This window comes from Leucoraja erinacea, chromosome 26, assembly GCF_028641065.1.
Source record: "Leucoraja erinacea ecotype New England chromosome 26, Leri_hhj_1, whole genome shotgun sequence".
In the NCBI taxonomy this organism is placed as follows: domain Eukaryota; kingdom Metazoa; phylum Chordata; class Chondrichthyes; order Rajiformes; family Rajidae; genus Leucoraja; species Leucoraja erinaceus.
The window spans coordinates 32,473,296-32,499,954 of record NC_073402.1 but is presented as its reverse complement, the minus strand read 5'-3'; the positions used below and the strand labels follow the sequence as shown (position 1 = coordinate 32,499,954).

At 46.4% G+C, this 26,659-nt stretch overlaps 1 protein-coding gene across 1 annotated transcript; it reads right to left on the bottom strand.

Moving 5' to 3' along the window:
* Positions 1-1,695: 1,695 nt before the first annotated feature.
* hdac1 (histone deacetylase 1) lies at positions 1,696-26,659 on the bottom strand. The gene is made up of 14 exons (XM_055656674.1): positions 26,545-26,659; positions 21,144-21,256; positions 17,746-17,863; positions 15,889-15,963; positions 14,953-15,091; positions 13,861-14,002; positions 11,816-11,908; positions 11,518-11,626; positions 10,779-10,919; positions 9,578-9,686; positions 7,662-7,792; positions 6,047-6,196; positions 5,260-5,317; positions 1,696-2,366 (listed from the first exon to the last, which is right to left on the bottom strand). Exons 1-14 carry the CDS (start codon positions 26,597-26,599, stop codon positions 2,330-2,332), a joined length of 1,470 nt encoding a protein of 489 aa, XP_055512649.1. The 5' UTR covers positions 26,600-26,659; the 3' UTR covers positions 1,696-2,329.

The window sequence follows — 26,659 nt, the reverse complement described above, 5'->3', positions numbered from 1 at the left end:
GTGGATAGAGAACTGGCTGGCAAACGGGAAGCAAAGAGTAGGAGTAAACGGGTCCTTTTCACAATGGCAGGCAGTGACTAGTGGGGTACCGCAAGGCTCAGTGCTGGGACCCCAGCTATTTACAATATATATTAATGATCTGGATGAGGGGATTGAAGGCAACATCTCCAAGTTTGCGGATGACACTAAGCTGGGGGGCAGTGTTAGCTGTGAGGAGGATGCTAGGAGACTGCAAGGTGACTTGGATAGGCTGGGTGAGTGGGCAAATGCATGGAAGATGCAGTATAATATGGATAAATGTGAGGTTATCCATTTTGGTGGCAAAAACAGGAAAGCAGACTATTATCTAAATGGTGGCCAACTAGGAAAAGGGGAGATGCAGCGAGACCTGGGTGTCATGGTACACCAGTCATTGAAAGTAGGCATGCTGGTGCAGCAGGCAGTGAAGAAAGTGAATGGTATGTTAGCTTTCATAGCAAAAGGATTTGAGTATAGGAGCAGGGAGGTTCTACTGCAGTTGTACAGGGTCTTGGTGAGACCACACCTGGAGTATTGCGTACAGTTTTGGTCTTCAAATCTGAGGAAGGACATTATTGCCATAGAAGGAGTGCAGAGAAGGTTCACCAGACTGATTCCTGGGATGTCAGGACTGTCTTATGAAGAAAGACTGGACTGACTTGGTTTATACTCTCTAGAATTTAGGAGATTGAGAGGGGATCTTATAGAAACTTACAAAATTCTTAAGGGGTTGGACAGGCTAGATGCAGGAAGATTGCTCCCGATGTTGGGGAAGTCCAGAACAAGGGGTCACAGCTTAAGGATAAGGGGGAAATCCTTTAAAACTGAGATGAGAAGAACTTTTTTCACACAGAGAGTGGTGAATCTCTGGAACTCTCTGCCGCAGAGGGTAGTCGAGGCCAGTTCATTGGTTATATTTAAGAGGGAGTTAGATGTGGCCCTTGTGGCTAAGGGGATCAGAGGGTATGGAGAGAAGGCAGGTACGGGATACTGAGTTGGATGATCAGCCATGATCATATTGAATGGCGGTGCAGGCTCGAAGGGCCAAATGGCCTACTCCTGCACTTAATTTCTATGTTTCTTCTATGTTTAACCTGCATACTCTAATTGTATTTATCTTGTGTAGCTACAAGGAACTGCCGATGCTGGTTTACAATAAGAGACAAAGCCCGGTAGTAGCTCAGTGGGTCAGACGACATTGTCTGAATTCCCCACAGATGCTGTCTGCCTGACCGGCAGAGTTATTCCAGGACTCGGGATGGTCCTTCATTGTAGCCCAGCAGCACCCTCCAGTGTTCAGTAGCGGAACTATGGTAATTCTATGTGTAAGAAGGAACTGTAGATGTTGGTTTAAACAAACAGTAATTCCCAACCCATGGGCAAGTAGAGCTATCTATGGAGCGAAGGAAATAGGCAACGTTTCGGGACGAAACCCGGAAGGGTTTCGGCCCGAAACGTTACCTATTTCCTTCCTGAAGGGTTTTGGCCAGAAACGTTGCCTATTTCCTTCGCTCCATAGATGCTGCTGCACCCGCTGAGTTTCTCCAGCACTTTTGTCTACCTTCGATTTTCCAGCATCTGCAGTTCCTTCTTAAAATCATAGAGCCTTTGGTAGCTCCATGTCGTACACTAACACCTCCGCTCAAAGTTGAAGAGTCACATTTGCAGAACAACACATCACGGTTTGAGTGAATATTTTAATTAAGTTTTGGTCAAAAAAGGTAATGAAATAAACTTAATTCACAAGCAGCAAGATAAAAAACACACGCATCTGACCCATGTTTCAGTAGGGCGATAAGATACTATAAAGTTTTTTTTTTTTTTAATGGAAAACTTTTCTTTAAGGAGCCTAAGTATACAAGTCAACTGATCTTACCCAGTTTATAATATATAAAAAAATTAATAGAATATTCATCTTCCATCTGATTACTACTTCTAACGGGAGGGGACATGATTCTCAGTACTTTCACAGAATACAAATGGTACATTATGGGTAGTAAAAATGCAAATCCGTTCTCACCACTGACATAACAGTGGTGTGTGCGCAACAAATACCAACCAGGCAAAGGAGGCAACACACTGGAAAATACATACAGGAAAGGGTTAACAACTCCTTTGTCAACTTCACTTAACAATTTAACTTTCTTTAGATCACAGATTAAACAACTTCCAAGGTCAAAACTGTGTTTACAAATAAATTACATGGTCCATCGTACCGTGTAAAAAAATAAGCATTTGTTGGGTCATCTAACATTGCTACTCTACAGTAAGCATGCTGCATGAAGTGGAGCCAATACCTGTCCTTCTTGAGTTATGCATTGCTGGTTTTGGTCTCTTCCACCTTAATTCTAGGGGGAAAAGCACATTAACAGTTGGTGAATTGCACAAAACTCCACAGTTAACACTGGCACATTCTTACAATCCATCATGGAGGTGGATAGACTTTTAAATAACATTGGGAGAGATAAGGATAGGAAGAGTTCAAAGAAGGAGTCAAGTGGTGGAAAATGTGACCAGCCTAGTATCCATCTTAGTCAGCATGGACAAGGTGGGCTGAAGGGCCTGTGTTCATGCTGTACAACTGACAGACTTCCTATGACTCGTTATAGAACTCATTAATTTTCCAGACTATTGGGAAAGCAACCATTCAGCCCCCAACTAATTATCTATGGACCCCACCCCAGTCCACACACTGACCTGGCCCCATGTATCTGCCCTTCAACCCCACCCCAGTCCACACTAACCTGGCCCCTGTATCTACCCATGTATCTGCCCTTCAACCCCACCCCAGTCCACACTAACCTGGCCCCTGTATCTACCCATGTATCTACCCTGCAACATCACTCCAGTCCACACACTAACCTGGCCCCATGTATCTGCCCATGTATCTGCCCTTCAACCCCACCCCAGTCCAGTCCACACACTAACCTGGCCCATGTATCTGCCCTTCAACCCCACTCCAGTCTACACACACTAACCTGGCCCATGTATCTGCCCATGTATCTGCCCTGCAACATCACTAGTCCACACACTAACCTGGCCCCATGTATCTGCCCTTCAACCCCACCCCAGTCCACACACTAACCTGGCCCATGTATCTGCCCATGTATCTGCCCATGTATCTACCCTGCAACAACACCCCCAGTCCACACTAACCTGGCCCATGTATCTACCCCTGTATCTGCCCTGCAACCACACCCCAGTCCACACTAACCTGGCCCATGTATCTACCCTGCAACCTCACTCCAGTCCCCACTAACCTGGCCCATGTATCTGCCCATGTATCTACCCCTGTATCTGCCCTTCAACCCCACTCCAGTCCACACTAACCTGGCCCATGTATCTGCCCTTCAACCCCACTAGTCCACACATTAACCTGGCCCATGTATCTGCCCTGCAACATCACTAGTCCACACACTAACCTGGCCCCTGTATCTACCCATATATCTGCCCTGCAACAACACCCCACCCACACACTAACCTGGCCCATGTATCTGCCCCTTCAACCCCACCTGGCCCCTGTATCTGCCCTGCAACCCCACTCCAGTCCACACTAACCTGGCCCATGTATCTGCCCTTCAACCCCACCCCAGTCCACCCACTAACCTGGTCCATGTATCTGCCCTGCAACAATCCCCCATCCACACACTAACCTGGCCCATGTATCTGCCCTGTAACATCACCCCAGTCCACACACTAACCTGGCCCATGTATCTGCCCCGCAACATCACTAGTCCACCCACTAACCTGGCCCCTGTATCTACCCTGCCACATCACTAGTCCACACACTAACCTGGCCCCTGTATCTACCCTGCAACATCACTAGTCCACACACTAACCTGGCCACTGTATCTACCCATGTATCTACCCTTCAACCTCACCCCAGTGCACACTGACCTGGCCCATGTATCTGCCCTGCAAACACTCCAGTCCACACACTGACCTGGTCCTGTATCTACCCATGTATCTACCCTTCAACCCCACTCCAGTCCACACTAACCTGGCCCCTGTATCTACCCTTCAACATCACTCCAGTCCACACTAACCTGGCCCCTGTATCTACCCATGTATCTACCCTTCAACCCCACCCCAGTCCACACTAACCTGGCCCATGTATCTACCCTGCAACATCACTAGTCCACACACTGACCTGGCACATGTATCTGCCCTTCAACCCCACTCCAGTCCACACTAACCTGGCCCATGTATCTACCCATGTATCTGCCCTGTAACCCCACCCCAGTCCACACTAACCTGGCCCATGTATCTACCCATGTATCTGCCCTGTAACCCCACCCCAGTCCACACACTAACCTGGCCCATGTATCTACCCTTCAACCCCACTCCAGTCCACACTAACCTGGCCCCTGTATCTACCCTGCAACATCACTAGTCCACACAAGCCTTTTGTTGCTGCCAGCTCCCTCCCTCCAACAGCTCATAAATTCACCCATGGGTTGGCCCACTCTTTAATGCCCATCTCACTGCCAGCAGATACCTGCTGAACAAATCTAACAGGAGACTCAACAACCACCATATAGACCTACTGAAATAGAAATTATTTTCAATCATTAATGCTTTTGATAATTCGTGGCTTAGTTAGGATATGCACACTTTAAATTTGTAGTTTATCATATGTTTCAACTCCAGATTATAGTTGAAGTTCATATATAAAACTGGAACCAATCTAACTGGTCCCAGCTATTAACTGCCAGAGATTGCCTGGCCAGTTCCTACCCTCACCCCGTCCAAGCCCCCGGTTCTGTCACTGTTGCAACCGCACATACTAGGCTGAAGGAAGTGAATACAGGTCCAAACGGAGGGAATATAGGCAGGTTACAGAGCAAGGCGCGGGTACACAAAGGCAAAGATTACACAAGGATAAGTGTGTACGAGAGAGAGAGACAGTGTCAGTGCACATGCATTAAACCAAATGTAGATGTAACACTCAGTGTCAATGTGCAAAAGACATAGAGCATGCAAACACAAATGTTGATCGCAGAACAAGAACAACTGAAGGACAAACACCAGGCAAGCTGCCACTCGGGTAAACGATGGGTTAAAAGCATCCCAGAGAGGCATGCAAGAGATGACTTGAGGCCAAACAAAAACATTGCACAAAGTGTATAGAGTCATTGAATATCAAGCCAGGAAAGGAACAATGACGACAGTTTTGAGAAGTGTTTATTTTTGCATCGTTGGAAAGTCTGGAATATTTTAGACACAAATAAAGCAGCATACCCTTTAGTTTCCAACTTCTCTGTATAACCATCCTTAGCTTTCTCTTCCTCCTTCCCATCTAGAAAACCAACAGAAATACATCATTTAACCAGAATTGCCAAACATTTTAGCTCAGGCACAGAAGCAGAACAGTCAGTCAGTCAGCTCAACTAATGGTGGGTTGCACACAGAGTGAAGGTTGCTGACCTGGTCACTGGTCACTGGGCTGAGGGTTGGGCCAGGTTTAGGGACGGTCAGAGTGAAGGTTGCTGACCTGGTCACTGGGCTGAGGGTTGGGCCAGGTTTAGGGACGGTCAGAGTGAAGGTTGCTGACCTGGTCACTGGTCACTGGGCTGAGGGTTGGGCCAGGTTTAGGGACGGTCAGAGTGAAGGTTGCTGACCTGGTCACTGGGCTGAGGGTTGGGCCAGGTTTAGGGATGGTCAGAGTGAAGGTTGCTGACCTGGTCACTGGGCTGAGGGTTGGGCCAGGTTTAGGGACGGTCGGAATGACGGTTGCTGACCTGGTCACTGGGCTGAGGGTTGGGCCCGGTTTAGGGACGGTCGGAATGAAGGTCACTGGGCTGAGGGTTGGGCCAGGTTTAGGGACGGTCAGAGTGAAGGTTGCTGACCTGGTCACTGGGCTGAGGGTTGGGCCAGGTTTAGGGACGGTGAGTGAAGGTTGCTGACCTGGTCACTGGGCTGAGGGTTGGGCCAGGTTTAGGGACATGGGACATCCACCAACTGATTAACATGGTGACAAGGAGGCACACAGTGCGTGTAATTAAACAGCCGGCTCTCAATCACCAACCTGATTTCTTCTCTTCTCCTTCCTTCTCCTCTTCCACTTTGGCCCGCTTTAGTTTCTTGTAATTTGTAGCGTTGCGGCGGCCTCCTTCCCCTTCGTCTTCAGAGTCGGAGAATTCTTCATCACAAGCTATCCTCTTGTCTGAAGCACGGACTGTCAGCAAAGAAACATGACAGTGGGCAATGGGAACGTGGAAGGCCGCTCAGCACCATTGAGTCAATGTCGTTAATATTATTAGCATTTAGACTGCCTACACATTTCACTGTCCACCAAATCTCAGATTGAGATTCTCTGCCGACCACTGATAACTAGCGTTGACCAAGGAAGCCTTCAGTTGATCGTGTGCTGATTTCCAAACGCCAGGGAGCAGGTGGATAGTAGGTTAACAAAGGGGACAGGTGGGGAATTGAACCAGGTAAGCATAGGGTCAGTCCCAACACTGAACAATGTGGTGCCTCTGCAGGCAAGATGCCCAAAGCTCTCCCCCCCCCCCATCATTCACTGGCACTGTGCAAATGCTACACCCTTTAGATGTTAGGCTTGGGTTCAAATCCTTTCAATACTTTAAACCACCTGGAATGGTGTGTGCAGGTTTGAACAACCCGACTTCCCCAGACCCAGCTCTATCCTGCCAAAGACCAGTGGTCAGTGTGTGCATCTTCCAGGTGCCCGATAGAAACATAGAAAATAGGTGCAGGAGTAGGTCATTCGGCCCATCGAGCCTGCACCGCCATTCAATATGATCATGGCTGATCATCCAACTCAGTATCCTGTACCTGCCTTCTCTCCATACCCCCTGATCCCTTTAGCCACAAGGGCCACATCTAACTCCCTCTTAAATATAGCCAATGATAGGCACAAGGTATTGTTCTTCAGGTGCAATAAGCTGTTATGTCTAACATGTACTCACGAAAACACAACAAAATCTGAACATGTTAGTCAAGAGCAGAATACCGGACAGGTGCTTAACTCTGGAACATGTCTCATGTATTCAGCACATTCATCTAATCAGGTGAACAAAACCGCCCAGCTACTGTATGTGAATGATGACTTAAATGCCAAAACCACAGCACTATCTCCAAAGAACGGGTTGAAACACAGAAACAAGGAACTGCAGATGCTGGTTCATGCAAAGCGACACAAAGTGCTGGAGTAACTAAGCAGGTCTGGCAGCATCTCTTGACAACATGCATAGGTGACGTTTCGGGTTAGAACAACTTTATCTGAAGGGTTCCCACCCGAAACGTCACCTATCCATGTTCTCCACAGATGCTGCCTGACCCGCTGAGTTACTCCAGCACTCTGTGAAACGTCACCTATCCATGTTCTCCACAGATGCTGCCTGACCCGCTGAGTTACTCCAGCACTCACTCTGCGTCCTTTAATGGTACAAAACAAACCTAGCATTTCCAGCCTTTATCCAGAGATTCCAAAGGCATGCAGCTGCTGACTGTCGCTAGGCTGCAGGAAGTCTTGTGGATGGAGAGAGGTCACCTCAGTAGGTGAATTTATAGCCACTCCAACAAGACATAAACCTGGTTAGTGGGGGCAGCTAAACTAATACTGGAATCAACTGCGGCCACCAATTTAAGACAAGGTATCAAACACCAGGACTCACTAGAAATGCGTTTGTCAGAATCTTCCTCCTCTTCGTCTCCACTGTCATCTGGCACGGCATCCTCGGGGATCGACTGCATCTGAACACCCGGCGCATGTGGCAGCATCCGCAGGTTCTCAAACAAACGCTGCCTGGAGATTTACAAACAATTATTGTAGGATGCTGCCTGACCCAGTTACTCCAGCACTGTGTGAAACGTCACCTATCCATGTTCTCCACAGATGCTGCCTGACCCGCTGAGTTACTCCAGCACTCTGTGAAACGTCATCTATCCATGTTCTCCACAGATGCTGCCTGACCCGCTGAGTTACTCCAGCACTCTGTGAAACGTCACCTATCCATGTTCTCCACAGATGCTGCCTGACCCGCTGAGTTATGGTGCAGCAGCATCTATGGAGCGAAGGAAATGGGCAACATTTCGGGCCGAAACCCTTCTGGAAATAGGCAACGTTTCGGGCCGAAACCCGGAAGGGTTTCGACTCGAAACGTTACCTATTTCCTTAGCTCCATAGATGCTGCTGCACCTGCTGAGTTACTCCAGCACTCTGTGAAATGTCACCTATCCATGTTCTCCAGATGCTGCCTGACCCGCTGAGTTACTCCAGCACTCTGTGAAACGTCACCTATCCATGTTCTCCACAGATGCTGCCTGACCCACTGAGTTACTGATTTGTGTTCGCTGGAAAAGTGCAATGTGAATGATCTAAGCCTCTGTCCGTGCATGCTGCAAACTCCCCACTTGCAGCCTTTTGCACAGCCATTTTTCTCCCATATCTTGAGTGTTTTTTGTTCAGCTCTGTGTGACACAGGCTAGGTATCAGTCTTTTACCCTTTCTGCATCACCATGTTGTTTCTATAACGTGGTGCCAACTGTCCAGCGTTCAAGCCTTCACCCAAGAGGCATCACATGGAACTTTGTACCACTCACTGCTTCACCTTTCCTTTATCCTCATCACTTGTTCTATGTACTTTGTCATATCTCTAGTTCCCTTCTCCACTAACTCTCAGTCTGAAGGGTCTCGACCTGAAACTTCACATTCTTTGTCTCCAGAGATGCTGCCTGACCTACTGAGTTACTCCAGCAGTTTGTGTCTATCTTCCCTGCTTCTATACCTGCACTCTGAATATGCCATGTTTTGAACCCCCTGGTCCTTCAGTCAATAGACAATAGGTGCAGGAGTAGGCCATTCGGCCCTACAAGCCAGCACCGCCATTCAATGTGTTCATGGCTGATCGTCCACAATCAGTACCCCGTTCCTGCCTTCTCCCCATATCCCCTGGCTCCGCTATCTTCAAGAGCCCTATCTAGTTCTCTCTTGAAAGTATCCAGAGAACCGACCTCCACCACCCTCTGAGGGAGAGAATTCCACAAACTCACAACTTTGTGTGAAAAAGTGTTTCCTCATCTCCGTTCTAAATGGCTTACCCCTTATTCTTTAACTGTGGTCCCTGGTTCTGGTCTCCCCCAACATCGGGAACATGTTTCCTGCCTCTAGCCTGTCTAAACCCTTAATAATCTTATATGTTTTAATGAGATCCCCTCTCATCCTTCTAAATTCCAGAGTGTACAAGCCCAGCCGCTCCATTCTCTCAGCATATGACAGTCCTGCAATCCCAGGAATTAACCTTGTAAACCTACGCTGAACTCCCTCAACATCTTGAATATCTCAGTATCGTCCCATACAATACTCATGGGGTTTGCCGTTACAGTCCAAGGCACAGATAATAAGAGCAGGGAAGCCAGAATCATCAACGATAGTCTAATGTTATCACACATTTGCACCAGAGACATTTTAACTGCTCTATCTGAGACACAGTTTGCAACTTATTAAGCACAATGCGTTTAGAAAGTGCCGCTGATACTGCTGATGCAAATAACAGGTGTGACACAACAGCACCATTGATTGGGTACATACTTGATCTTCTCCAGATATTCATTGGTGTTCTGGTTGGTCATGTTGGATGGGCTGATGTGCAGCTTGAAGTCAGGTCCAAAGTATTCAAAATAATCGTTGTATGGCAGTTCTGAAAAACAAACCACAATGTAGTCTCCAGCACAAGGTTTAGAAACTGACACCACCCTCTGCTTTTAAACTGGAACAACGTGTTCACAAAACTGGACACACGTCTGGAGAAAATGAACGGGTGGTCCGGCAGTATTTCTCCTCTTCAGCTGGTCAGTGAGAATGAACTTACTGGGCCAACCATCAATCTCTCCTGGCACAAAGTCAAAACATGGCATTATTACAGCATCGGCTAATAGGACATTCATTTTCACCCAAAATCAATAACTCAGGAATTCACAACTCATTGAATGGTTGGAGTGGAGTAAACAGCCATTCTGCCCATCGGTGCATTCGCACCGTGCAAAGATGAACCAGCCTATCCCAATCTCCTGCCCTGTCACAACAACACTGCAAATGCTTTCCCTCCAGAACCTTCCACAGCTCCCTCAACGAACATCAATGGGGTCCGGCTTTCCATTGCACACTTTCACAAATCAGACTATTCCACCCCCACCTCCTCCATACCACCCTCCCTGCTACTGACCTGGAATGAAGCAAGCAAGCAGAGGTGAGGCAGCAGTGGGCTGCACCAACACTGCGACTCACTGGGTTACGCTGGTAACGCCTCTAACTCACTGGAGCGTTTCGTCAGATGATTACAGTCAGACAGGAACTGACCCTTTAGCCTGTTGAGCCCAGGCTGACCATCCATATCCATCCTACTTTCCTGCATGTCCAGTGTTCAATGCTATGGTGTGCATGTGCCTGTCTGGATGCCTCTTACATGTTGTGACTATGTACAATGACCTCACCACCTCTGGCAGCAGGTTCCAGGTGCCCTGTATCCTGTATGATCTGATCCCCTCCCTCACCTTAAACCAACACTCTCTCATTTTAGACACCATTGACTGGGTAGCACACCGATATATTGATCAGATGCCAAACAGAGCTAGTCACATACATGGTGGTCAGTAACAATGAGCAGATAGACAAGGGTTGGTCTTGGCATTAAGACTAGCATGGACAGCGTGGGCTGAAGGGCCTGTTCCATGTGCCAGGGAGCTTGGGGCCATGAATATCCAGATAACTTGCTCCAATCAAACCGGCTTACCATTTGGAATCTCAGAATCCAAAGCAACGGAGGTCTCGTATGTCCAGCAGCGAGCTACATTGCGAATCGTATATCCACCTCCTCCCAGCATCAACAAAGGCAAGTTAAATGTCTTGACAAATTCAACACACTTGGCATGTCCTGGGTAGAAAAACAGCAATTAGCAGTTTCTACTAAACCAAGTGATGTTTCGTTTTCATGAAGCCACACAACGACCTAATGATGATGAAGGCCGTAGTAATCAGCAGCGCAGGTGTGATAAAATGTTGTCCTGATCCACAGGTAGATCAGATACGTCCACATACACCCAGCCCCAGCAAACCTCACTCAGAGGATGCAGCTGCAATTACCTCCAATAACTCACTTACTGGAGAAACTATTCTAGGAACACAAGGCAACAAATCCTGGTGGACAATTCAACGACACCCCAAAATAACTTGCTCTCCACAAGAGCCACAGCAATATATTGTGAACAGCTTGGGATGAATGATAGAAACATAAAAATTAGGTGCAGGAGTAGGCCATTCGGCCCTTCGAGCATGCACCGATAATGATCCAGGTGAGTGGCCACCTTCACAAATACCTGTGGCTGCAAGGTACCTTTACACAGCTCTCCTTAACCACCATGGTCCTGTACTTACATCCCTGGCTAAATAAACGATGGACATCAGCCCAGTATTGCCTCAGCTCATTCATTCATGTGGAACCAAACATGTACATTAAAAAATGATGATGGTACCTTTAATAGTAAGGTTAAAACAACCCAGTCTATCCCCAGACAAAGAGTCGGACCCACACTGCAAGGCAATGGCACTGGGTTGGTACATCTCCATCACCTTGCATATAATCTGGAGAGGAAGAGAAAGGTTTAGGTTTATCATTGTCACCTGTACCAAGGTGCAGCTATTTAGATCAGATAATACTCTACATAAATACAATCGTCCAACCCGAGTTAAATAGCTATACATGCAAACAAATCTCTCATAAAGAAAAATAGCGTTGGAAAATTGTAGTTGGGATTTAATGAAAATACTCACAGGTCTGAATATGGCTTCATACGATTCATCATCGATTCCATCTCTCAATGGGAAATTCACAGCATAGTACTTGCCTTTGCCAGCACCAATATCCTATGCAACAATAAAACCGCAAATCAGCTTCACACAAATGCAGAATACAATCAGAGAAGTTGTCTAGATGCACCGCTAACAAACGTGAAAAGGGATATTCATGTTCATATTAATAAAGAGGCAACACGCTGGGCAGCGGTAGAGTTGCTGCCTTACAGCGCCAGAGACCCGGGTTCGATCCTGACTCCAGGTGCTGTCTATACGTTCTTTCCGTGACCTGTGTGGGCTTTCTCCGGGTGCTCCGGTTTCCTCCCACACTCCAAAGACGTGCAGGTTTGTAGGTTAATTGGCTTTGGTAAAAATTGTAAATTGTCCCTAGTGTGTAGGATAGTGCCAGTGTAGGTGATCGCTGGTTGGCACGGACTCGGTGGGGCCGAAGGGCCTGTTTCTGCGCTGTATCTCTCAGCTAAACACACTAAGTATCCCAGCCAACGTGGAGCACACATTTATTTTTTAATCTAGACCATCCATTTATAAGATCAGATTTCTTTATGGCTATTACACACATACACAATTTTAATCGTGTATTTGGTCTATTAGTTTAATTATAATCTTTTATCATCCATTTTTCCCAGTTTTTCCTCACATATTTCCATGTACATGTCCATTCATTTTAACCTGCAGTAAATATCCTTGTAGTCCCTCATGGCATGTCAACTCCATTACTCTAGCAATCTGGTCACACACCATCCTTCTACCAACCCACTTTCAAAGCATCTGGCCACTCAATTAAATGATTTAAGTTTCCAAATTATTTTCAAAGGATGGATAAAAATTGATATTGGACTTTAGTTATTTGGTTATGGATCACATTGGACGCCCTGGATTTACAGGAACAAATATTTATTCAAAAATGAATTACCATTTAATAAAAGCTAAATATATCCCATCTGCACCGACCATAATACCAAATCAAACTAAGCCCACCTTTTTATAATCCATAATTCCCAGATGCTAGCTAACTGAAATAAAACAAAATACTAGCAAAAAGATTGGCCAGGCAGCATCTGCGGAGATGTACGTACACAGATAATGACGCAATAAATTGACAACTCCCTTTCTTGCTCCACAAATGCTGCCTGACCTGCTGAGTATTTCCAGCATTTTTGTATAATTTCACCTTTTTCTTATCAGCATTATTAGATTCACCTCAAATGTGTAACGTATTGCCCCATATATTCAGCATAAATGATCCACATTTATCATATTTACACCCTGATGCACTCTAATTTGCAAAGATTGGACATATCTTTCACTTTCAAATGACACCCTCTCCCTTCATCTTTCTGTTTCTCCACGCCTATTATTTCACTCGGCAGAGTTTATAACAGCATCTTTTTAGGATTAGCAAAGCTAACTCCTATCAACACCCCTGTCCCCAAATCTGTGCCGTATTTGAAGCAATGGTATTCCTTAAAGAAAGTTACCAGAGGGAAGGAACGGCAGTGCCCATTGAAGAGATTCCAGTGTGAGTCTGAGGCACTTCCCACAATGGTGCTAATATTTATCCATGAATGAGCCAAATGTTGATGTTGTGAGAATCAGCGACAGCACATATGGATGGGACACACATGTCCCATTTATTTTTATATTATCTGGCTATCTCTTTCAGTTTAATCTGAGTTGGATGATCAGCCATGATCATATTGAATGGCGGTGCAGGCTTCAAGGGCCGAATGGCCTACTCCTGCACCTATTTTCTATGTTTCTAATCCTCACCTCCCTCTCCCTTCTCTACTATGCTTTCAGCAGTCCTGATCATTCTCACCACTAATTCTTTAGTGAGAGCTTTAATTTCCTACTTATTCCATGACAGTGAAAAACAACTTTCTGACACACTACAAAACCTTCCATGGTTTAAACCCAGAAATATCAGTTCCCTGATCCAATGGAACTTGCTGTAATATCCTGGGTTTGACATGAAAATGCACACTATGCAATATACTTCTTACCCTGAGATCTCCTGTACCAGGGAAATATTCACCATATTTATGGAACGAGACTGTCATCACTCTGTCAGTTGTATAAAAAGCCTCTTCAACGCCATCGCCATGGTGAATATCAATGTCGATGTACAGTACTCTCTGATGATACCTTCAAAGGCAGAAAATAATTCAAACAAATTGGTTTGATATAAAAAATTGTTTAAAGAGCCTGTCCCACTTACGTGACTTTTCAGCAACTGTATTCGACCTTCAAGCACAGAGGCACTCGCCTTAAAAACCGCGAGCTGGATCGACCATCAGCACACGCACGCACACACTCACACACACACACACACGCGCGCACACACGCACGCACACACTCACACGCGCACACACACACACACATCGCAAAGGCGGGGGCCAGGGAAATCGGGGGAGCTCTGTCTGAAATTCACACGCTGCAAACCCAAGGTGATACCCGCGATGAACAGGAAGGTAAAAGATGGCTGGCACAGTGTACGGTAAGTCCTTTAAAAGAGCGGGGAGAGAAAAGGGGGGGAGAGAAGGGAGGGAGAGGAGTGGAAACACTTTTAAGAAGCCAGACAAGTTTTAATAAAGTTTAGCGGGCATTTAACAGTACCGGTCAGTTTTCCATGGTTCTGAAAACTCGTGTTTACGTTTTTTCCCCCCAATGAGCCAATTAAAATGCCTGGTCAGCAAAGGAGATTGCCTACAGCTGCCTCGACTGCCTATAACTACATGGCGACCCCACTACCACTGCACTACGAGGTCAAAAGAACCATGCCGACCAACTTTTACTCGCGGAAAATTTTTCAGCATGTTGGAAAATTTTCCTTGACCAAACTGAGGCCGCGAGTATGCCAGCCAGTTCCATCATTGGCTGATAACTGGCCTGACTGTGCTCCTATCACTTATTAACGTGCACTACTGTACACAAGTCAAGCACTGGGACAATTCCCATTTTATGCCAACTGAACTGAATTCAACGGATGTTCCTGATGAGAACCGGATGTGGGACTGGCCAAGGAAGGATTGCAAAGTACCTGTAGTTAACACAATACGTGATGTATCAGAGTCCCAATTACATGATGTACTCACTTCAGTAATTCAAGAATGGCTAGGACAATGTCGTTCACATAACAGAAGCCGGACGCCTCCGATTTCTTTGCATGGTGAAGTCCACCGGCCCAATTAACAGCAATGTCTGTTTGTTGCTTGTTCAGTTTGACAGCTCCAGCTGCAGAAATTAGCAAATGTGCATTTATTCCATTTAATATAATTGAACATACATCACACTTGAAATAACAGTAGTTTGTTGATGCAATATTAAATAGGGAAAGAAGTGTTTGGAATCACAATGTTTCAGAGAGCTTCATTCATGAAATCTCTTCAGGCCAACGGATTTATATTTTGACATACACCCTGTCTAAACTAGTCGAGAAACGGCACTGTTCAACGATTAGTTAGCACTAAGTTAATCATTCTTAGAATAGATGTTCCTTTGGGCTGAGTGGAGACAAACAGGGAATTGGTCCAGAGTTCCTGCTCTGCTGGTGGGTTGCTGGAGGGGGTCAATAAACACGAGCAGCATGTTAGCGGTTGTACATTTAGTTCATCGAGCTTACCCAAGTTAGTCCCACTTGTTCACATGCGGCCCATATTCACCCAAACTTTTTCTATCCATGTCCAAGTGTCTTTTGAATGTTGTAATTGCATCTCTGCCACTTTCTACATACATTTCATCTCTGTGTGATAAAGTCGCCCCTCGTCCCTTCTAAATCTTTCCCCTTTCACCACGGCTATTCATCTGATCTGTCCTCTTGTTTAAGAAAGAACTGCAGATGCTGGAAAAATCAAAGGTAGCCAAAAATGCTGGAGAAGCTCAGCAGATGAGGCAGCATCTATGGAGAGAAGGAATAGGATCTGTGCTCTTCATGATCTTTATATTCCTCTGAGAGAGGATGAGGGTGAGAGCGAGATGAGAGGTGAGATGATATGTGCACAGAGCTTCAAGCTGTGTATAACGGCACTTACCGACTGAACCTCCAGTGGACAGCTGACAGAACTCAAAGAGGCCATCAAACACCGGGCAGTCCTCTCCCACATTGACTGGCAAAACACAAGTTTTAAAATGCACTTTTACAAGAAGCTGATCTTTTTCAATGCTGAGCGATAAATATTATAGAATTGGACAAAACACCTCCATTATATTAGTAAGCCACATCTCCTGCCAGAAGTTGGCAGCAGAATTTACTACAAGGCAGATTTGCAAGCCACTACCTCAATGGAAAGTACAGATAATTGCAGCATGAATCAGATTCAACAGGACAACTGATTTGAGTAAAGAAATGGGGAATAATGAAAAGTGCAAGGATTCACTCATCTCCTGTCTGCAGTTAAACGCTCACTCCATATGTTAATTTCCAGGTAGGGGTGAGATGGTGAACTGGCCATTTGATCATCACTTGCAAGATGCAAAATCAAGGTCTGGAAACAAATCCCACATTTCAGTGACTTCAAAAGGAAAACTAAAAACACTGATCATTCTTATACAATGAAATGTTGGCATTCTCATTAATGTTCTTTTCAAAGCTCAGTGAAATCTTTCCAAATCCACAGAGATGATCTGCATACAAAATGCAACTATGCAGAACAATGGTTGGGTAAAGGCATTTTAAATGCTGTTACCATTAAAATGTACTTCAATATTTTATAGAAGCCACTAATTTTGTTGCTATGTCAATAATGACAATTTTAACCGATAGTCACAGGCTGTAATGGAGCAGTATGGAATGGACACCAATAATAAATATAATAATCAGAATGAAACAGAAATGGCACTAGGATGAAAGGGGCAATAATAGCTTGAAACTGTAAAACCGGTCTCCAATATACAATACACAATACAATTTATTTGTCACTTGAACCTCATAGAGGTTCAAATGAAATGTTGTTTCTGCAGTCATACACACAAGAAAAAAAGACCCAAGACACAACACAATTTACACAGACATCCATCACAGCGCATCTCCTCCTCGCTGTGATGGAAGGCAAAAAAACTTATCTCTCCCCTGCACTCCCCATTCCCCTCCCGATGTCAGAGTCAAAGCCCCCAGCGGGCGATGGCAATTGTCCCGCGGCCATTAACGCCGCGCTGGGTGATGCAAGGCCGCGCTCCGGGTCTTGTTGTTGGAGCCCCCGGCGGGCGCTAGCAAAGTCCCGCAGCCGTTGAAGCCGCGCCGGGCGATGATGTAAGGCCCCGCTCCAGGTACTCTTCGACCCCGCGACTCGGGCGGGAGAAGTCATCGTTGCGGAAGCCCCGAAAAGCGGTCTCCCAGCAGGGACCCGCGGGCTCCCGGTGTCACTGTCCACCAGACCTGCGGTTGGAGCCTCCGAATCCTCGGGGTCGGGTCGCAGCAGCTCGCCACCACAGCTCCACCCGCTCCGAACTCGGCCAGCTCCGCGATGGTGAGTAAGTCCGCAGCTCCGCGACTGGAGCCCCGGGTCGTTCCTGCTGGAGGCCGCTCCACGTTGCAGCCCCAAACACAACGGAGACCCGACAGGGAAAAGCTCGGGTTCTCCGTGCAGGGGAAAGATTTTGAATAGTTTCCCCCCTCCCCCCCCGCCCCCCCCCCACACACACATACTCCATCAAAAAATAAAATAAAAACTACATTAAAACGGGACAAAAACTAACAAAAAGACAGACGGACTGCAGAGGCCGCTGCCACCCACCGATCCTTGCCCTGGGCTCCCACTGAAAAATGAAAGCTAATAAGCCACATTTATAAACTGAAAATATTATTCAAATTATCAGGTTTATTTACATTTCCTTGCACCAATTCAATGCAAAATCCTTGAGCTGAAGTAGACAAAGAAATAGCAACGTACATCTCTGCATCTGCTTGCTGTACTCAGACATGTTGTCTGGACGGATGGATCGCAGGAACTTTATGTAGTCATCACTGTGGTACTTTGTCATTTCTTCAGCTGAAGCTTTGTGTGGGCGCTTTGGAAAAATAGAAACGGAAATCTTTGTAATTCAATTACAATTCAAACTTTTTGGATTGTTAGGATCACAAAGGCAGCAAGCAGGGCTTTACTGGTAAAGTTTAAAACATAGGAAATAAGTTTGTTTAGTGGTCTGACAATGTCTTTGCATAAAAGGTAATGGGGAACATAGATTGGAGGGCATTACACTGTTTACCATTCACCCACAACCGATTTGGAATCTCAACCCAAACATTGCACTGGCACAAATTATAAAGCAGTAGGAGTAACTCAGCGGGTCAGGCAGCATCTGTGGAGAACATGGACAGGTGACGTTTCACAGAGTGCTGGAGTAACTCAGTGGGTCAGGCAACATCTGTGGAGAACATGGATAGGTGACGTTTCACAGAGTGCTGGAGTAACTCAGTGGGTCAGGCAGCATCTGTGGAGAACATGGATAGGTGACGTTTCACAGAGTGCTGGTGTAACTCAGTGGGTCAGGCAGCATCTGTGGAGAACATGGATAGGTGACGTTTCACAGAGTGCTGGAGTAACTCAGTGGGTCAGGCAGCATCTGTGGAGAACATGGATAGGTGATGTTTTGGGTCGGGACCCTTCTTCAGCAATATCAATCCAAAAGCTCTTGAAGAGATACAGTATTCTCACAATGGACTCGGAGGTCTTTATGTCCCGACATGGTTCACGACAACAAATCAATCAATGCATTTACCTCCAAAACGCTCATAATTACTGCACCAGAAGTTGCACAGCAACACACGAGTCTGAAGAAGGGTTTCGGCCCGAAACATTACCTATTTCCTTCGCTCCATAGATGCTGCTGCACCCGCTGACTGAGTTTCTCCAGCATTTTTGTGAACACACGAGAAGGCCCTAGCTAGTAGATCATGCAACTCTGTGGTGTGGCGGCACCTAACGGCAGCGGCTCGACTGCAGTCTGTCTGTCTTTTTTTTAATTTTTGTCTCGTTAAATTTATGTGTTGATTCTAGTTTTTATTATTTTTTAGCTGTGTATATGTGGGGAGTGGGGGAAACCGTTTAATCTCTTCCCTGTACGGGGACCGGACTTTTCCCCTGTCGGGTCTCCGATGTCGTTGGGCCTAACATCGTGGAGCCGGCGGCGGCCTCCAGTCGCGGAGCCTGCGGACTCACCATTGCGGAGCTGGCCGACTTCGGAGTGGGAAGAGCTGTGGTGACGCGCGGCTGTGACCCGACCGGAGCTTCGGAGGCTCCGGCCGCAGGTCCAGTGGACAGGAACATCGGGAGCTCGCAGGCCCCTGGTGGGAGACCGCTTTTCGGAGTTCCCGCAATGGCAACTTCTCCCGCTAGAATCGCGGGGTTTAAAGGGCTCGGAGCGGGGCCTAACATCGCCCGACGCTGCTTAAATGGCCGCGGGACTTACCATCGCCCACCGGGGCCTTTAACATCGGGAGCCCCAGTCGCCTCGACGCTGCAGTTGGACTGCTGGACAGCGGGAGAAGAACAAGGGAAGAGATAAGACTATTGTCTTCCATCATAGTGAGGAGGTGTTGGAGATTCACTGTGATGGATGTTTATGTAAATTGTGTTAAATGTGGATCTTGGTTTTTTTTGTAATGTTAAGACTGTAGAAATGCAATTTCGTTCAAACCAAACTGTTTGAATGACAACAAAAGGCATTCTATCCTATTCTAGCTACTTCACTGTGTACTGCTGCTACTATTTAAATCTTTATTGCAAGTAGTAAAACAAATCAAATGCAATTAATTGTTAACGGTGACATGAAGAAAACATGACATTTTGCCAGCTATAAAACCGGTCATCTCCTAAATACTAGTCTCCCTCTGGATGCTTGGCTGCCCTCTGGTCTCAAGAGGAATCCTGCCATTAAATGGCAAATAAATGATGACGGATTAATGGGTAAATGTAATATTTCTGTCACATACATGGTACGACATGGCTAATCAACAACTCAGAACACACTATTATTATTATTATTCATTAGTCTGCTTGTTGTACTGCCCAGTTCGTAAATACTGGGGCAAACATAAATAGGATTACAGTTTAGAAAACTTACATTTCCACTTACCTGATCCACAATTAACCAATCTACGCAAGGAACTGCATAGATTAACCAATTGGACACAAGGAACTGCATATGCTGGTTTACAAATAAAGACACAAAGTGCTGGAGTAACTCAACTGGTCAGGGAGCATCTCTGGAGACATGGATCGGTGACGTTTTAGGTCAGGGCCTTCTTTAAGATTGGTTGTCGGGGGAGGGTGGGAAGCTGGAAGGAAGGAGGGACAGGACAAAGCCTAGCGTGTGATAGGTGGAGACAGGCGAGGGGGAAATCACACTTCCCTTCCCTGCGCTCACACCTGTTCCATCTGTATTCCTGCCCCTGGCTTCACAATCTCTTCTATCCGTATCTCATAGTCTTTTTGTCTTTTCATCTCTGGCTTTTGTCTAACCACCTGCCTCTCAAAGTCCCCTTTACCTATATCCACCTATTACTCACCAGACGTTGCCCTGCCTCTCCTCTCTCTCAGCTCCCCCCCCACCCAAACAAAATCAGCCTGAAGAATGATCCCAGCATGAAACGAGACCTATCAATGTTCCCCAGAGATGCTACCCGACCCAGAGTTACTCCAGCACTTTATGTCCTTTTAAAAATCTACACAGTTGGTTGGACAAACAGTGATGATTTCAATAAACCAGCTGCTTAAAAAGAAAAAAGCTTTTGATTGGGTTTGTAAAAGAGATTACAGGCTTTTGTCTGACGTGACTTAATTATTAGTGTATGGTCAGATTGGTAATGACTTTGTGTGTGTGTGTGTGTGTGTGTGTGTGTGTGTGTGTGTGTGTGTGTGTGTGTGTGTGTGTGTGTGTGTGTGTGTGTGTGTGTGTGTGTGTGTGTGTGTGTGTGTGTGTACGTGTGTGTGTGTGTGTGTGCAGGTGTGCGTGTAAGCGTGTGTGTGCGTGTGAATCTGTGTACGTGTGTGTGTGTGTGTGTGCGTGTGTCCGTGTACGTGTGTGTGTGTGTGTGTGTGTGTGTGTGTGTGTGTGTGTGTGTGTGTACGTGTGTGTGTACGTGTGTGTGCGCGTGTGTGTGTGTGTACTTGTGTGTGTGCGTGCGGTTCCATTTTAAACTGTTACAGCTCCAGCAGCAGTTAGAACAGCATTGTGATCCTTGTGGGCAGATGACTATCTCCACCCCATATCATTACACAAGATGGAACATGGAGTAAGGATGTATTGCACAAACAAAGCTAACCAATTTCTAGATAATGATACTTACATAGATTTCCATTTTTCTGTACAAGCCATAATTTAGCAGCAGGTTGTGGGTCATTCGGATTCTATGTGGCTTCATTGGGTGACCCTGCCCATAGTAGTAATTTCCAACATCACCTGCATGAATAAAAGTAACATTATAACAGGCTCCATGGATTTCACTGCACATCTCGTATGTGTATGTGACAAATAAACTTGACTTGACTTGACAAATGGAAAAGCTCTTCAGAAGCAAGGTTGCAAAAGTATTTTACTGTCATGGGGCGCCCAAATAATTGGGGGTGGGGGGCAGGGGGCGGTGAAGAGAGTCATAGAGTGGTACAGTGTGGAAACAGGCCCTTCTGCCCAACTTGCCCACACCAGCCAACATGTCCCACCTGCCCGCATTTGGTCAGTATCCCTCCAAACCTGTCCTATCCATGGACCTGTTGGGATAGTTCCTGCCTCAACTACCTCCTCTGGCAGCTTGTTCCATGATTATAAGATCACAACTGATAGGGGCAGAATTAGGCCATTTGGCCCATCATGTCTACTCCGTCATTCAATCATAGCTGATCTATCTCTCCCTCCTAACCCCATTCTCCTGCCTATCTCTCCATAACCTCTGATGCCCGTACTAATGAAGAATCTATCTATCTCTGTCTTAAAAATATCCACTGACTTGGCCTCCACAGCCTGTGGCAAAGAATTCCACAGATTCAACACTGTGTGTGAAAAAGTTACCCTCTCAGATTCCTATTAAATCTTTTCCCCTTCACATTAAGCCCATACCTGGCCCTCGATTCACCTACCCTGGACAAGAGACTCTGTGCATCTACCCAATCTAACCCTCTCATATTATACCTCTAGAGAGAGGAACAGGAAAACAATTGTGACTGCAATAATTAGTTGGAGGAGCAGGCAGGCGATCTCATCACAAGCAATTGCATGGTGGTGTGGTGATACCAGTGACAAGAGTGCCTGCAACATGGAGCAATAAGGGTGCATAACTAGACCTCGCCTCTACATTACTACTAACAGCAGGGATGAGTCCAGCCAGCAAATGGCAGACGGCAGGAAACAGTCAGGAGAAGGTACTTTATGAGAGCTGAAGCATCTAGTCTGATTGCTGGGTATTTTCAACGTTTTGTTTTGATTTTGCAACGTCAGGATTGCTTTTCCTGTCTTGCATCACGGAGTACAGGAATCTGACGATAATCACAGTGAATATGTGGGTAAAGGAAAGATGACTAGAAATTCATCTGATAACAGGACCACATTTTGGAGAGAGAAGGATGGGGGGCTGCACAAGCCAGGTGGACTACAACATCCACACCACACAACTGAGCTCATAAAGCATGTCATTGTCTGAGGTTCACCTGAATACTTGAATAATCAACTTATTTACTCCAACATCGCTTGTTAAAATTTCAACCAAATAACAACTCAAAGATTAGTTTATTGTAGGTGGACACAAAATGCCGGAGTAACTCAGCGGGACAGGCAGCATCTCTGGAGAGAAGGGATGCGTGACGTTTCGGATCGGGACACTTCGTCAGACTTCAGTTTAGTTTATTGTCCCGTGTACCGAGGTACAGTGAAAAGCTTATATTAGTGCCAACTACTCAGTGGAAAGACAGTACATGATTACAATCGAGCCATGATAATGGGAATAACGTGAATACTGTTTAGCGCAAGATAAAGTCGAGTAAAGTCTGATCAAAGATAGTCCGAGGGTTTCTAAATGAGGTGGAAGTAGCTCAGGACGTCTTAGTTGATGATATGATGGCCTGATTACAGCTGGTCACTGAATCTGGAGGTGTGCTTTTTCACACTTCTCTACCTTGTGCCTGATGGGAGAGGGGAGAAGAGGGAGTGGCCAGGGTGAGACTCATCCTCGATTATGCTGCTGGCCTTGTCGAGGCAACGTGAGGTACAAATGGAGTCAAGGGAAGAGAGGTTGGTTTGTGTGATGGTCTGGGCTGCATCAACAAAGTATGAAAGTACTTTGGAAGAAAAGGGCATCCCAACCATTTAAGTCCATTTCTGGCACAAGCTATTGACTCTAGACCAGTGGTTCCAAACAGGGGGCAATTTGATTTTTAAGGGGGGCAATTTCCACCTAATGTTTTTTTCTTTTTTTTTAAATATTTTTTTAGTAATTTCTTGCTCAGAACTTTAACTGTCTTTTGTTTATTTCATTTTTCTTTTTCCTGGATGCCATGTTCTTTTGAAGCTTGTTTAAACGCAAGGTATTGGCGTTTTAAGCTTCTTCAGCTGAAACGGAGTTCACTTTTTAAATTATAAGAATTATATATCACCACTGTGGGGGGGGGGGGGGGGGGGCAAACGCCTCCGGGGCCATCAGGTAAGAACGGAGAGGTGATTAGGGTGGGGCATCGGCCAAAAAATGGTCTCACCAGGAACCACGAACGTTTGCTCTATTACCCAGTCGGCCAATGTGTTCAATAGTCTCCAATTTGGTTTTTCCAATCCCTGAACATCTCAGCACTTTTTCCAGCTCTCTCCACACAGCAGCTCAATACAACACAGAATCTCCAGCAGCATGGATGACACCAACTCAAGCACAATATCTCAGCAAAAAGAGACTGCCGATGCTGGAATCGTGAGTAAAACAAATGGCTGAATGAAATCAGCAGGTCAAGCAGAATCTATGGGGACAGGAACTGCTGATGTTTCAAGTTGAAGCCCGGTATTAGTCTTGATGCAGGGCCTTGACTTGAAACATTGATAATTTCCCCCCCCCCCCCCCCCCCCCCCGCCAGATGCCCCACGATACACTGAGTTCCTCCAGCAGTTTATTTTGTGCTCCAAGACTCCCAGACACTTGTAGCGGTATCTCAGATTGAATATTAGCAGGCTCTACGACAAAAAGTAACACAGCAGGAACACGCATTTCTCAATATCAATCACATATGGAAATTTGAGCTCTATTTCTTCATTTGGGACCACAGATCCTGGGACCAATCTGAATCCATCCAAATATAATCTTTTGGAGGAACTCATCTCTGAAGGGAGATGTACAAGGTTATCAGGTCAAGACCCTTCTTCAGAGGGGTCGTCTAAAGAAACATTCTGTCCCAAAATAACGTTTCCATTTCCCTCCCACAGATGCTGCTTAGCTTGAGTTCCAAGTTTGTTTTTGCTTAAGACTTCAGCATCTGCCATCTCGTGACTTTCTGAATCTCTATGAGTGACAACAGCAAGCACTGCTTTTACCCTCAGTGCCACTACTTTGCCATCAATTAAACACTGACTAGACAAAATATTGCTCACATTTGCCAAACTCAAAACCGTCAAAATATTTTACTAGTATCTCTGTACATTCCACAGTTGACTCCGAACCAGAAATAATCTAAAGGCACAAGGGCAGGAGAAAATTCAGTTACATTTAAGACTGACACTAAATATCTAAAAGAAATCCAAACCTGCCAACAAGATGAAAGAAAATTAGATTGTTGCTTAAATTTATCTTCTTGAATTCATGTCCTTCAAACTTTGTCCCTTTCACCTTGAAGTGGAGTCCTCTAGTCTTTGACATTTTCACCAGGGAGAAAGGTTCTGACTGTCTACCCTAACTTTACATACATCCTCAGATTTCCCAAAACCTCCGTCGCTCCAAAGAAAATATTGCAGATTTATCCAACCTGGTGAGCATGTACTGTGCCCTCCCCAAAGGCTACACATCCGTGGTCCACCGCTGGTGAACACAAACCCATCACGCTCAGCATTGTGCACCAGCTTTAAACGCCACCATTTGCTTCATTCATCTGAACTAGAAAGGTCAGAACAAGGGTCTCAAACCGAAACATCATCCATTCCTTCTATCCAGAGATGCTGCCTGTCCCGCTGAGTTTCTCCAGCATTTTGTGTCTATCTTAATTAGAAGCAAACTTTGGCTGAGATGTTCTTGAAGCAGGCACTCCAAAATATGAGGTAGACGAGGTACAATTTAGTTGCTGCAGTGTTTGCTTATGTGTCTTTAAGAGCTAGATAGGGCTCTTAAAGATAGCGGAGTCAGGGTATATGGGGAGAAGGCAGGAACGGGGTACTGATTGTGGATGATCAGTCATGATCACATTGAATGGAGGTGCTGGATCGAAGGGCCGAATGGCCTCTACTCCTGCACCTATTGTCTATTGTTCCAGCTGCCCCTTAAACTGTTGTCCTCATCTCATCTTCTCTCTTGTCCCATTCTATTTCTCATTCACAGACCAATGTCCCCATGTGTACCTCTCCTCACACGGACCCACACACACGGACCCACCCACAGACCCACCCACGGGCCCACCCACGGACCCACACACACACAGACCCACACACACACAGACCCACACACAGACAGACCCACCCACACACACACTATTATTTACCTCGACCCTAACGTGATTGGCACTGAAGAGTGGATCAAGGAAACTCCTTCCACTACACTTCTGCGTTATCTATCTATCTATCTGCAGTTCATAAGTGATAGGAGTAGAATTAGGGAATTCAGCCCATCAAGTCTACCCCGCCATCCATTCAACACAACTTTAATTTCTACATGGTGAAATCAAAATGTATAAAAATGGCCTTTATTAAAATCTGACAATGTGCATTTTAACCACATGTGATTTTTTTTCTATTACAAATCTCAAATTGTGGAGTACAGAGGCAAATAAATAAATGATGGGTCTTTGTCCAAACATGAGGAGGGCACTATATATCTTTCACTCAATTCCCCACAGGCAGAGATCGTCTTTCCAGGGCTTCCTTGATTAAGAAACCAGGAACAGCAGATGCTGGTCTATACCAAAGATAGACACAAAGTGCTGGAGTAACTCAGCGGGTCAGGTGCCTCTCTGGGGAGAGAGGATGGCTGCCGTTCTAGGTGGGGACATCTTCAGCAGGAGCCCAAGCTCCGGACACACTTCACCCAGTAACAAAACTGTAGAAGGCAGCAGACTCCTTTAAATGCAGCGCAATATTCAAACCTGCTCAATATGAATATTGTAGACAAAGAAAGGCAGCCCACACCTGGGGCCCGGGGGAGAGGGGGGTGGGGGGCGTGGGAGGCATGGGGAGGGGTGATGTGGGGGGGGGGAGTGTGGGGTGAGGGGAGGGTGGGGGGAGGGAGGGCGTGGGGGAGAGGGGGGGTGTGGGGCATGGGGGGGGGGGGGGGGGGAGGTGTGGGGGGGGGGGGTTGTTTGTGGGAGGGGGGTGTGGGGGAGGGGGAGTGTAGGGGGTGGGGTGTGTGTGGGGGGGTGGGAGAGGGGGGGTGTGTGTGGGAGTGTGGGGGTGGGGTGCAGGTGGGGTCCCTCTCTGCATCAGGCCGTCGTGCTCGTGCTCGGGCCCTGCTCCTCACCCCCACCCCCACCCCCACAACCGGCGGCCTCCATTTCCCGGGCTCCATCCCCCGGCCTCACCGTCATAGTAGTAGCAGACCTTCTTCTTGCCGCCGCCCGCCAGCGTGAACGCCATCTTGCCGCCGCTGCTCCGCCCGCGTCCGCTCCACGCCTCCTCCCCCCCCGCGCGCGCGCA

Coding starts and splice junctions, on each gene's coding strand:
- hdac1 (XM_055656674.1), bottom strand. CDS start 26,599: ATGGCGTTCACGCTGGCGGGCGGCGGCAAGAAGAAGGTCTGCTACTAC. Junction 14,003..14,952: donor GCCATTCTTGAATTACTGAA/GTGAGTACATCA, acceptor CTGCCTTTGAAG/GTATCATCAGAGAGTACTGT. Junction 11,909..13,860: donor CTGGTACAGGAGATCTCAGG/GTAAGAAGTATA, acceptor ATTGTTGCATAG/GATATTGGTGCTGGCAAAGG.